We start from the raw sequence: 14,069 nt of genomic DNA, 5'->3' as shown, positions 1-14,069 counted from the left end.
TCCTGCTACTGCTGCGGCATCTGAAGATATTTTGGACGAACAACCAACAACTAGTTCCAGGGCCAGTTATATTTTCTTGGATTTTATAAATGAAAATACAACAACGAGCGTGAACTCTATTGATATTGAAATAGAAAGATACATTCAGTTTAATTCGAAAGGCCCTGTGGATATTCTTCAATGGTGGTGTGAAATCACATAAAATCTTGAATTGTATTCCCGCAACATCAGCAGCATCAGAACGAGCATTTTCACAGGCTGGAAATATAATTACAGAAAAACGATCGAGGTTGAACCCAGAAACTGTAAATAATTTGATGATTGCGAATTCAAACTTAAAGATAAATCCAATTTAAATATTTTTTTTTTTTTTTTCATAAATACAAGTGTCATAATTTTTAACTTAAATTAATTTATTCAATTTTTGTATCTAGCATTAAGTTTTATTTAATTTTCTTTTTTTTCTGTATTTAATTTAATTTTATTTTATTCTAATATGTTTTTCTTTATTTCATCATCTTGTCAAATTAATTAATTTAAATAAAACAAATGTAATTTCTTTTGTGTACCAAACTGATTCTCTTTTATTTATGCTACAAGAAAAACCACCCTCGAACACTATGAACATTTCCTTTCCAGTTCGAGTAATTTCGATCACATTGATCATAAACATTTTGTTCACGATCATTTTACTCGATTCTACTCGAACAGAAAAATGATCGTTTGAACTCGTTTGAAATGTAGGATTACTTACGAGTCATCATACTCCTAAACAGGAAAGTTCGAACATATTTGAGTTGTGTTGATTCTGTTTGTTCGAGATCGTTTTTTTCGAGTAAGTACTCGATGTTCGTAAACAATACTCGACTCGTTTGGTTCTCTGGTCGTGACATTGTCGGAACAAGCCCGAGATACGGTCGGGAAATGCTCGGGACAAGCTTAAGAGATTCTCGGCACACGAGGGGGAACATTTTCGTATCTACTCGTTATAAATTCGAGACATGCTCAACGCTCAAGACAAGCTCGGGTTAAGCTTAGTTGAATCTCGGGTTGGCTTGGCACATGCTATGGACGATTTTTAATACTGAACCGAAAAGGGACATTTTAACTAAACTTCACAATCTTAGGCCATAACTTGTGATTGTTGTCAAATTCTCTTGGATTTTAGTTCTAAACAATTACTTTTAATTCCTTAATTGCAAACAGTACACCCAGGATTAGCTTAGTAAATGGTTTCCCTTATTTATATTTTTTATTTATATTTTCTTTAATGTTTAATATATAGCATTGAAAAATGAAAACAATGTTTCGTCAGGATGTTTGTTCAGGATTATAGGTTTTATTTTGTGAAATATTATTTTCTTGATTTCTTTGAAGCGACGCGACGTCTTTTATAATTTCATAAAAATTTATTTTATGAAACAAATCACTCTCAATGCATCATCCTTTTTCTGCGTCATCAATAGCTTGGTATTCCACAAAAACTTTTTGAACGCTTTCATTGACAACTTTTATTAAATTAATCTTAAGAAAATTATTATAAAGTCCCGGAGCCTAAAAGAATTTAATTGTGCATAGATTCTCTCACAAATAACTGAACCAATTGGAAAAAAAGTATATCCACAACAACAAATCTAGGTATAAAAAGTCAAATCGCGGCGAGTAAAGTATATAAAACAAAAGTAAAAGAGTTTTAAATGTACCTATGGTAATTAATTTTTAATAATTGATAAAACAAAAACTTACCCAATACTTCAGCAGCCGTTTCCATTCGTGAATAATTGTTATTGTTATGGCACAACACTATCAATATAATCAGTAACCAAGACTGGATATGCACATCTGTATAGTTTTTAAATATATTAACCATGTTCGCCTGTTTGTTAAAATTATACATGTTCTCAATGAACTCATTCAAGCCACGCCAACGACTCCACTTAGTTTATCCTTATTTAATTCTGTGTCAGCAGGAAATTGCATACATCCTTCAACTAACTGTTCTAGCTGCAACAGGATCTACAAAACAATTCTATTTTAATATTAATATCCTTTTGAATTATTGAAGTTTCAAGCTCTTTGAAAATTTTGCAAGAGCAGCTCATATTATTTTCATTGTAGCCACATGAAATTTCACATATTGTACGTACTACACACATCTATACTTTAAAGGTAATCAACAAGGACACACAAAACTGTACGGATTGTTATAGCTGCGGTGTTCGCAAATTGTTATGTATTTTGTTTTTTTTTTTTTTATTTTTTTTTTGTCTTATGGTCAAGTGGATTCTATATTAAAATAGAGCAAAACCATACTATAAAAAAATATATATCGTTTAGTTCTCATTTAATTTACAGAACCTTTAGTATTCTCAAGCACGCAATGCTTAACTAGACCATTCCTTGTAGAACGAGGGCTTGTGTTCTTTTTTTATTGTTCTAGCGAATACTTTTAAATTCAGAGATTTATTGTTGTGCCCCCTCCTGTTTTTTTTAGTAGAACATTTTGAACATTATTAAAACTCATTTAGTCAATACTTTCCTTAATTCAAAACATTATATGTGTGTTTTGAAAAACGGATGTGACTAAGAGGCTTTAGCTGTCAGAATATGCAGTATAACGTTTCAATACTAATTACGAAAAAGTGGTACATATATGTATTGTTATTTTATGAAATCATCTTAGATTTAAAAAAGGTTGAACATTTATTAATTCGACCATTGAAATTACCTACATATCTACAATCTACATAATTTCGATTTATAGACGGTGCCTTATTTACATCGCTCACTTGACGGCTATGTGAAGTTGGCACCCGCAAATGCAATTTTTTTTTATACCTGCCTGGTTCGATTGCCCAAGGTTAGCCCAGGATAGAACAAGATTCTTTTTCGCTAGACCACCATTAGTTCTAAAATTATGACGGAATCATTTTTTTCCACCACCAAAAATACAATACAACGTTAAAAACCACAAATGCAAATATTTTTTCAAGTGTAAGAATCATTCATTGACGCATTTTGATTTTTAAGACGTTGGTACAATTTGTTAAAAAAAGTTTTTTATTCTACTTTTTGAATTAAGGGTCGGTTAACGAAAAAAAGTGATGTAATTTGTTGGAATTAACATGGTTAATTGAGAAAAAGTACAATTTTTACACTGAAAAAAAGAGGTTGGTAATTTGAAAAATGTTTTTTGTCATAATTTTTGAACTAAGGTTAGTCTAACGAAAAAAATGTGATGGAATTTGTTATAATAACCATGGTTAGTTGAGAAAGGTGTAAAAAGTAAAATTTTTGCACTGCAAACGGAAATCATCGCACACACCATTTTCATTTTATAGTTGAAAAAAGTTTGGATAAATTATACTAAGTATGTAGCTTTTCTAGGTGCTCATATTTATGGCAAACAAAAAAAATCAATGATTTTTATATTTGAAAAAAATATTTGTATTTTGTGGCTTTTAAGGTGGAATAGAAAATCAACTTAAGTTTCTTAACAGGAATGTAATATGGAGTACATTCAACCAAGTAAGAATTCATAGTCAAATAACATTTGAGTTGCAGTGCCCACACCAGTGTATTTATTTTTTCTAAATTATAAATTAAAAAGGTCACTGTGGCGTATGCGTACTATTTTTTTTTTTAGTTGAATGAAAAATTAATGTTTCTATAATTCTTAAATTAAGGGTAGGATAGCGAAAATAGAAATTGGGCTACCCTGGGCCCAAACCACGGGCAAACAAACCACGGTTTTAAACTAACGATTTTTCACAGGAAAAAAAATCATACTTTTTTCGGTTTCTGATATGTTAAAAAAATTATATTTTGGAAAAATGGTGGAATAATGAAAAAAATGTTGGGCTATCCGGGGCCAACGTTGGGCAAACGAACCACAGTGCAAAATCAACAATACAATATTTTTGTGATTTGTGATGTGAAAAAAATAATTCTATTATAATATTAGAACTAAGGGTGGGCTAATGAAAAAATCTTCGGCTCTGGACAAACTTTGGGCAATCGAACCAGCTGCCAACTTCAAATAGCCTCACTTAACCGTTTACAAGATGTGACATCAATTATAAAAAGAATGAATAAAAATGTACCAAATTTTCCCTGCGGCAAAACAAGTGGTATGACTCTATCTTTTCTTTACATTCAATAAAGAATGAGAAACCCAAAAGAATTTGATCATTTATGCAAAAAGGAGTTCTATTTTAAAATAATATTATGTAATAACATAATTATTAATGGCAGTGAATTGTTTACTAAGTAGGTACATATAATAAAATTTTTGACAAGAAGAAAAAACGTCATTAGTCAGTCTGCAATTTTTCAGGACAGTGCTTTAAATTTTTGGCTCGTAGTTACAGCAAAACCCATAAGTAAATAAGAGTTGTTTCAGTTTTAAAAAAACACCCACATTTAAAAAACGGCACCACTTAAAAACCATTTGGCTTTCCTTGGGTAGAGTGGGTAAGCATCAAACTAAATCACTGTTGAAAGTAAGTAAGAGAAGCTGCAAGCTAGGCTAAAAGCAGGTTCTCTGTTAAGGATTAGCTTGGTAGTCTAAATAAAAACAAAACTGCATAGGTACTTAGTTTGAAAAAAGTTAGGTAAGTCACATTGCAAATACAAATTAGTTACGATTCAAAAATTTGAAAATGTGTAGGTGCAGCGTCGAACCATTTATGTTGGCAATGTTTAATTTTAGCCGACAAACTCGACGAAGTACACAGGAAATTAAACGGCATTATTTCATTTAGAGGTCGAATCCATTTAATTTTTCTTTTACATTTTAAAAACTATTTTTAACGTTTCTTTGAAGGATTTTTACATAAAAAGCTTCAGCTCTCATAAAAAGCATTTAACATAAAAATCAGCTGATCTATCTTTCTATCTATTTTGTAAATTTAGCCAGGTGTCATATAACTGCTTCGGTGATGGTAAAAGACCCTCAATGTTTTGAAAGGGTAATAATTAGAAAATGCATCTCTAAATCTAGACGTCCGTGTGGCAAGTGGCATCATAATGCAACATTGTATAGAGAATCAAAAATAGTACCCTTACTGTCACATCTTTTAAACCTTGCCAAAAAAAAGATTATCTGGGCTTGAATTACATGACAACCCCCTTTTAAAAAAGTACGTGACCACAGTATCAATTTTGCTATTCAAGACAGATATTACATATCGCCCGCCGGTAAGCATTTTAAATCAAAGATCTTGGGAAATTCTTGAAACAGAATATGATAACCCCTCTCACCTCCCAGAGTTCTATTAAAAAGCAAGCTCTGAATGTTATAGAGGTTGAATCTATGTATCATAACTTCTATTCTTGACAATTTTATTTAACTGCATTTTAGGAGTCTTTTATTTGGTATGTACAACGTAAATTAAAAACAAATCTTTATCTTAAACTACATACTTAAATTGTAACAATTTAGGTATAACTATCTAGACTTATAAATGCAAACAAAAGTAATGTTATTTATACAAAAAATTATTCTTTTTTTTTCAAAAACAATTTGTTTTTTTTTTTGTTAATTGTTCCCTAGCTTTAATTATACATTTCTACAAATGTAAAATACTTATGTGTTAATATCAAGCAAACACTTATCTTTTTAATTTATGTTAGGTATATGTTATTTGAACTCAATATCTATTCATGTTTTATCTCCTGAATATTATACTAAAATATTATACCAAACCAATTCTAAGCAGGTAATTTTATTAACTTTGTTAATTTTTGTAAAAAAAAAACACTTTGTTTTTTGTTATTTACATGAGCCTCAATAAAATTTATTTATTCATTCATTCATTGGTAAATTAACTTCTACTTAACAAATACATACATCATTGATCAATATCTAAAGTGACTTAATGATATAATAAATTTTCTTAAATATTTTATAAAATTGTTTAGCTTTGTGGTTTCAATTTCAATGACAAGAATTCCTGTTCTAGTGACCACGCCGCGGCGCCCACTTAATTTAAAGAACTCAAAAATGTTCATTGGCCTGCGTAAGTATACCAATTAACGAGAAATTGAAATTTTCTCAACAGAAAAATATCATTTTACCAAAAACATTAAATGTTATTTTATAAACAAAATCCGTTTTTGCACATCAAAGCAATGTAATCTTTTAATGCATTTTATTAATTCTACATTAATTTTATTCTTTGAACATAAAACCACCCAACATTAGAAAGTCCACCTAACAAACTGCAACTTTGCCTTTAATTTTCCTAATTGACTTGTTTGTAAATAAACCTACATCTCCTGTTCAAATAATCACCATTAATGCATCCATTTACTACTATGTAGCGTTTTATCCCTTTTTTTCATTCAACTTTCCCATCCACCCGAATGAACTTATATACCTAATATATTTGTAGAATGCAGCTTTCCAGGGCTTGCGATGTTGATGATGATTCTTTTTAAAAAAGTTACACGAAGGATATAAGAGTTTGGAAAATATTTTCATGCTTTTATGTGAGGATATTTTTCTCTATTGCGGTCCCTTTGAGAGGAAAAACCTTAAAAAAAAATCTTGTACCTATTCTCGGTCTCGGTCAGACAGTTTTTTGAACTCTCATAATGATAACCGAATGAGAACGTATAATTTCTTTATTTATTATCCTTGTAGAAGGACAAACATAAATACTTAAACATTTGTCTACATTTTACTTTCAGTAATGTAAAGTTAAACAAAAACAAAAAAGAAAATTTGGAGATGAGTCTGATGATACGTTTCTTTGTTTTTTTTTTTTTTTTGTCAAAAATTTTATGTGATGGATGATGGATCCTTATAAGGTACTCGTTATGCTTCGAGTTTATTTAAAGCTTACTTAAATTGGCTCTTTATTGATGAAAAAAAAAGTTGTAGAAAAAATTAACAAAAAGTTTTTAAACCCATGAAATTGTGCTAATTGAATTTAACTTTCAATCGTTTCATTGAAAATTAATATGAATTGCTCAGAATTGAGATATAGAAATGTATTAAGGCCATGTGTGACTTTAGTTACCTAAATATTTAACCTCTGCTAAATTTTAACACTATTGAGGTGAATACAAACATTTTCAGCTGTCAAAAATATAATGTGTTCTTCTGGGACCCGGTTAAATTTTAATACAGTAGTAGTTTTAGCATTTTTTTTTTTTATCAAAAACTGAAAATAAAAATTGAGAAAAAAATGTGTTTTATTTGTTGAGTGCTTATCTAGGAAAAAATAATATTCTTTGATATATATTTCACTTTATTGATGATGAAAAGGAAAACATTTGGAAATGCATGAGAATCAAAAATAAAATTCACAGAACAAAAGATATACATACCTATATAAAAGTTTTAACTCTTAAACGAATAATTTAGCCAAGTCTAAAATTTATCCCAATTCACACAGCTAAAGAGCCCATTGAATTTTTGACAGCTGAAATTTTTTTTATTCACCTCAATAGTGTTAAAAATTTAACAGAGGTAATATTTAACCCAATTCACATGAGAAAAATAGGTATACATATATGCACATGCATAATAATATAGCACACACAGATGCGAAGCTATTGGTATTGGCGTGTTCGCATCCATTTAAAATTTCAATTTAAAATCGTAACGCTCACAATCAAGTAATTTTGCTAGATTTATGGAGTATACTCGTTTTAGATTGTCAAATTGAACTAAAATTAAAAAGATGTTAGCCTATGTCAAAGAATTAAAGAAAGTGTAATTTGGGCCTGTTTCTTCATCCATAATTAAATTGACTGATGTGGTAATGATGACGTTATGATTATTCCATTAAAAATACTAAAAAATTCGTTTCACATTTCGGACAGTCCAGAGGGTCAATAGCCGATCTGTGAAGCTGTGAAGTGATAAATAAAATATCATTTCAGTTTTCACAGCAATTTATCATTTTATCACTCCACAATAAATAAAAAGCGATTCCCAAACTCGTTATGATAAATAGTAATGACTGCCTGTACTAAAAAGTATACTAAATGAAAAATTCTGTTACTTTTATTTCAGTTTTGACTGTGGCACTCTTAGCGTTATATTACAAAGCTGTTATAATAATTAATGTACAGAAAAAAAAAAATTAATTAGTTAAGGGTAGCAAATTTGCAAAAATTTTCATCGGTCATAATCATGTGGCCACCTACTGCAAATTTATTATTTATTTTCATTTATTACATTCTAAAAATCATATGGTAGTACAAAAGAAACATTTTTATAATAGTACTTAGCAAATTAAACTCGTCAAAAAGAGTAACACAAGTTAAGATAAACTATAAAATAAATTTTCATTAAACAGATATAATATAATAGAAAAATAATTTCAACATAGAAGTTGAATTAAAGAGAACAAATAATAACAGATATTATTTTTTAAAAAGAAAAATAATCAAGCTATATTTAATTCCTTTATATTTAATGGTTTATACTTCGTTTGATTAATTTGTCTTAAAATAATTCTGCATTGTATTTCACTAGCCCAAAATTATTTTAAAAATTAAAATCCGCTTCGTGTTTGGGTTGTGCCATCTAAAGAGATTCGCATGTGAGAAATTTTTTTCCGCTTAGCGTTTCCCGAGTTATAACGCAAGCACATAACTTTGGAACAAACATTAAACCGGCAAAATATTCTCTTTGAAGTTTGAATTGTTTTTTTTTTACTAGTTGGCAAACTGAAATAAGACACATTTTAAATAAAACTTACCTATTCTTTGAAAAGTTGGAATAATATAAAAACCATCTTAGTCTTATTTCGCTTTAATAAAGCGAAACGGGCATGGTTGGTTTTTTTCCCAAAATAAATTGGTTTTAGTTATTTCTTTTCGTGAAAGAGAAATAAAGCCAAATGTTGAAAATTAAAAAAAATTACATAAAATAGTTTTTATTTTATTCGGGATTTATCGACTAAAAAATTCAGGACTTCTGCCTCAGTAAAGTGGGACGTAATTCCCGAATTCGATTCGGGACTTATGACCCAGTAAATTGGGACATTAGTCCCGAAAAAAAACTTAAGACTTGTGTTCATGCGCCGCCATGATAAGAGTGATTTCAAAGCTATGTCGATCAATTGACATTTAAAATACCACAATATTTTGGATTAAGTAACAATATTTCACAAAAAATAAATACTATATAAACTAGTAGTGGTGTAACTTAAGTTAAAAAATGACAATCTTAGGGTACCGGGCGGAAACACCTCAAATTTTGATTATCTCTTTTCGAAGCGTTTTGTCAACGTTGAGGTGTTGACTTTTGTTCATACAATTGCACGTACCACTACCGCATACCTTTCCGGTGTGGTCAAGCCTTTAAGTGAATTTTATTACACTGATTCACAATATTGCGATACGACGGTGACGAGACGAGAGCGTTCCGAGATTTTTCTTGACGATTTTAAAAAATTCCAAACAATGAAAATATGTATATGAAACAAAACAAAATATTCCGATTTTCGTTGCGTGAAATTTCAAAAATTTATAAAAAAAGACGCACGATTTAAAAAAAAAAAATTTATTCAATAACGCAGCATTGTGAAATGCTTTACGATTTTAAAACATTTTTTTTTTAAATCAAAGTCTTTGTGAAAAACGTATCGCTCTCGTCGTTTTAGAATATTGTGAATGAGGCACATTTGCTAGCAAAATCATCGAACTGTCAAAGTCAAAATAAAAAACGAAATTAAATTACATAAATCTAGAAAAAACATCTGAAAATATCTTTTAAGCAAAAAATCAAATTAAAAAAGTGATGAAACTCTCCTAAAATATCTTATAAAGGATAGAATTTTGTTTTTCAAGTGACAAAAAAGGCTTATGTTTACAATTTTGTAGTGATATTTTGTATGATAACTTTGGTTAGTGTGCCTGTGCATATAACACTCCATTTGTCGCTTAAAATCGGTTACTGGCGCGACTTACAATCGCTTGATTAATGCGAATGCGCTCCACACTAGATAAGAAGGTGAAAATCATGTTTGGAGCTAACCCCAATTACGAGAACTATCTACCATGCCTGCGCCTTCAGATCTTTTGATAAAGAATAAAAGAATAGGACTATGAAAATCTATCATACTGCCGATTTTATATTATAACTGAAATTTAAAAATCGAAAATTGTCAGTTTTGAAAATGATGGGACGTGATGTGAAAAATTTAGGTATTTCCATGTTTCAGTTGAATAAAATGCACGATTTGATCGCAAGTACATTAATGCTTGCTCCTGTAAGCACTCCAAAATTTGTTAACGAATGAAAATGTGAATTCGTTAAAATATCAGTAGAAACAAGGAAAGAATTCGTTTAAAAAAGTAATAATGTGTATATTTTTCTTAGCTTTTTCTTTAATTTGAATCCATATAAAATGATAATGATGGTTTGAATATAATTTGTTCTTTATATAGTCCGGTCAAAAAAGACATTTCAAATATACCTAACAAAAATTTCCGGAAGGCACAATTTTGATGGAGAGCTGGGGTTTACCATGAAAAATAATTTTTTTTCTCGAAAACGGTAAGTTTTCCCAAAAAAAACTTTGAAGCAAAGTTGTAGATCTTAATATTCGGATGATTTCTTTCCTATGAGTTTCTATCACGATTCTAATGCAGATCGATATAATTCATAGTTAAGATTTTAGAAACCTATCAAAAAAAAAAATCAAACAAAAAAAAAACATCAATTCAAAAATCTAAAAGTGCTACTTCTCATCAGCTCAATTTAATTTAAGGTTTCAAATGAAAATCAAGAAAAAAAAAATAATTTTGGTCATTAAGGTATGTGATCGTATTAGAAGTTAAAAATTGATTCGATTTATTTAAAAAATGGTTTCAAAATAAATCATCTAAACCAAATCAGCCAATGTTGTATAACTTATTTCAGTGTACCGTAGGTTCAAACTGCTCAAAATTCTTCAAATTATTCTTCATAGATTTATAGCACGTCTAATTCAGTAAAATTCATTCCCGTATTTTATAAAACTTGTTGTATAACATACCTAATACAAATGTTATTAGGTATAGCTGAAATTATACCAGGTCATTTTTGAAAGTACCTATATAAATTTAATATTCATTTACAACAACTACCTGAGGCTTAACAAAACAAATAAAAACTCAATTATTACATTATATTTATAAGTTTAAACACTTTATATTCATTATTATTTACGCGGACCTGCACCAAAAAGCCCTGTCTATAGGTAACTATATCATTTAATTTAATTCAAAATTTCCAATCAAAATGTTTTATTCAGAACCCATTTTCTAAAATATGTATTACCCTCTTATTAGAATAAATTAAATAAAACTGATATCGAAACCCATTGTCAATAATACCATTTAATACCATTGTGTGCTACATTCAAATGTCATTTGTTTTGAATAACATTATCGTCATAATAATTTTTGTGTCCTTTCATGTTTTTTGCAAAAAAATATTTTTAAAATACCAACGTCCACCATCAAAATATTTTTCAACGATATGCTAAAAAGGGACTAAGTAAGCACCTATACGATTTCAATGACCCACTCTACATAGTGCCTTGCCAAATAACCTTTTAAATCCTTGATGTAGTCGTCTAGCTATGTAAAATTTCAAGTTGCCACAGAAAGAGGACTAACCACAACATTTTTTATTTCCTTAAAAAAAAAAAACAAAGAAATATCCTGTAAGGTCAGAATGCAGGTGTTTATGGATTCTTTTGATTCTATTCACTCGATTAACACTCTATTGTTTCACTTTTTTATTCGTACTTTCTTCTTCTTCGGATTTTCTTTTCACTTTTCTTGTGTTGTTGGGTTGTTTTGAATCGAACAAAACATTCCGCACTCCTTTTGACCAAAAGGACGATGGTGTGGAGCAGGATTACGCTTAGCCGGTATTCGCTTTTCAATAAACCAACGTTAGACAGGAAAACGATCCTTATCAATAATTAAGATATGCAAACTCTAAGCAAGCCACTCAACTCCGACCGAGCACTTTATTCAATTTACGTTCAGCGTTAGTTATTTTTTTTTTTTGTAACACGCACGTAACACGACATTTATAAGGCAATACAATGCCAATGGTCACTCTGGTGTATGTGTAATATTTTGTACTCTACGACACTTTGATGCAGGTGAAATAAATTAATCGAATCAAAGAGTATGTAAAGGTAACGTGCATAAATACTTGAAATATGAACTCACATGTTCAAGAGGAAAGCACAACCGAGCGCAACAACCATCGTCGGTGAACTGAATCGTGTAGCGCGGTTTGTTCACACCACCATGGTACCATGTCGTTTGCTGTGATTTCGAAAATCTGTTAAATAATATTAAGGCAAGGAGCCAACGGGATCCAATGAACATAATGTGGGGGAATGTGGTTTTAGAAATTGGGGGAGTTTCATGTTTGCAGACGTCCGTCAGAGAGCGAGAGATAGAGAGAGCAGAGTCCTCGAATGTGGATAAGGGTGAATTTGCAGAAATGTTAAATTTATGTTATGTTAACAGTTTGCAGATGGTTAAATCTTTAACGTAAGTAAGTTTAACAGATTTGGCTGCAGTTTTTGTTGTAGAATATTGGTGACTGTTACTTACATTAAGAATAAAAACTTAGATATGGATATGGATATCATGCATATGAAAAAAATGTTCGAACTCGATGAGTTATATAAAAGTATAACTTTGATTATTGCGTTTGTCAGATAATTTTAATAATCCAGTCAAATAAGGGTTCTCTACCATAACTTTTAAGGGTTTTTCGGTAGTAAGTTAGCAACTGTTATAATAATATGGGTTGACAGATGAAAAACAGGTATAACTTTTTTCAGAGACGTCAGATTGCCTTGATTTTAGATTTTTTGGAATCAGAACTAAAAAATACCTTGATATCATGTATCATATGTGTACATAATGCCATCATCTATTTTTGTTAATTTTGAAAATCTCCATTTCGCGCTTTGACCTTGAAAATCGCGACTTGCGGACATGAGATTTTTCTAGACTTTTGAGGTATGTTATAGAATGCCAAAACGAAAGTATTGAGCAAAAAAAATTTCTATTAGCATTCATTCCGAGATTTACCCCTTATTTCACCTTTTTTGACTGTATTAAAAAACATTTTAAGAATTTCAATAGGTATTAGGTATTTAATTTTTTTTTACTTTTATTGAAAAATTCATAATCCAGTCAAATAAGGGTTTAACCTCGGAATGAATGTTAGTAGAAATTTTTTTTGCTCAATATCTTCCTTTTGCCATTCTATAACATATCTCAAAAGTCTAGAAAAATCTCATGTCCGCTTGTCGCGGTTTCAAGGTCAAATCGCGAAATGGAGATTTTCAAAATTAGCAAAAATAGGCTATGGTATTATATACACATATGATACATGATTTCAAGGTATTTTTTAATGCTGATTCCAAAAAATCTAAAATCAAGACAATCTGACGTCTCTGGAAAAAGTTATACCTGTTTTTCATCTGTCAACTCATATTATTATAACAGTTGCAAACTTACTGCCGAAAAACCCTTAAAAGTTATGGTAGATGAACCAAATTTTGCATGAAGATTTTAGAATCCATCATTATTAAAAATCAAAACAATCCATTACAAAAAATATATATACCTACGAAATAATGGTATTTTTTGAAGGAGGGGCAAATTTTAGGATATGCACTAAAGAAGCTTCTTGTTCATCTTAGGGATAAGTGGTAATAGGCTAATTTTTTCTTTTTAATCTTTGTTTGGATATTCTTTAACTACCCTCAAAAATCTAAAAAAATCTCATGTCCGCAAGTCCTAATTTTGGAGGTTAAACTAAGTTAGGTGCAGACTTAAAAAAATTAGCAAGAAAAGTTTAAATTTGTATATGTATACCAACATAAGCGACATGATTTAAGGGTATTTTTTAACACTTATTCCAAAAAAACTCACAATAAGTCAACCTGAACATCCCTGAAAAGTAATGCACCTTATTCATGTTGATCTGACACAAATATCTGAAGTGTTGTTTTTCAATTTTTTAAAATCTGCACCTTATCTTCAAACCAGGAAAATTAGGACTTGCGGACATGAGATTTTTT

General features: G+C 29.9%; 1 protein-coding gene across 1 annotated transcript in view; it reads right to left on the bottom strand.

Moving 5' to 3' along the window:
- Positions 1-12,274, bottom strand: part of LOC129916396 (neurotrimin) — a 92,421-nt gene extending 80,147 nt beyond the window's left edge. Inside the window, exons 1-2 of the mRNA XM_055996300.1 lie at positions 11,626-12,274; positions 1,747-2,016 (exon numbers count right to left, since the gene is read on the bottom strand). Of these exons, the coding sequence (XP_055852275.1) occupies positions 1,747-1,897 (151 nt within the window). The 5' untranslated portion in view covers positions 1,898-2,016; positions 11,626-12,274. The remainder of the gene's footprint in view (positions 1-1,746; positions 2,017-11,625) is intronic.
- Positions 12,275-14,069: the final 1,795 nt, after the last annotated feature.

The sequence above is a fragment of the Episyrphus balteatus genome, chromosome 3 (assembly GCF_945859705.1).
Source record: "Episyrphus balteatus chromosome 3, idEpiBalt1.1, whole genome shotgun sequence".
In the NCBI taxonomy this organism is placed as follows: Eukaryota; Metazoa; Arthropoda; class Insecta; order Diptera; family Syrphidae; genus Episyrphus; species Episyrphus balteatus.
The sequence above is the reverse complement of the archived record's forward strand: the minus strand, read 5'-3'. Positions and strand labels throughout refer to the sequence as shown.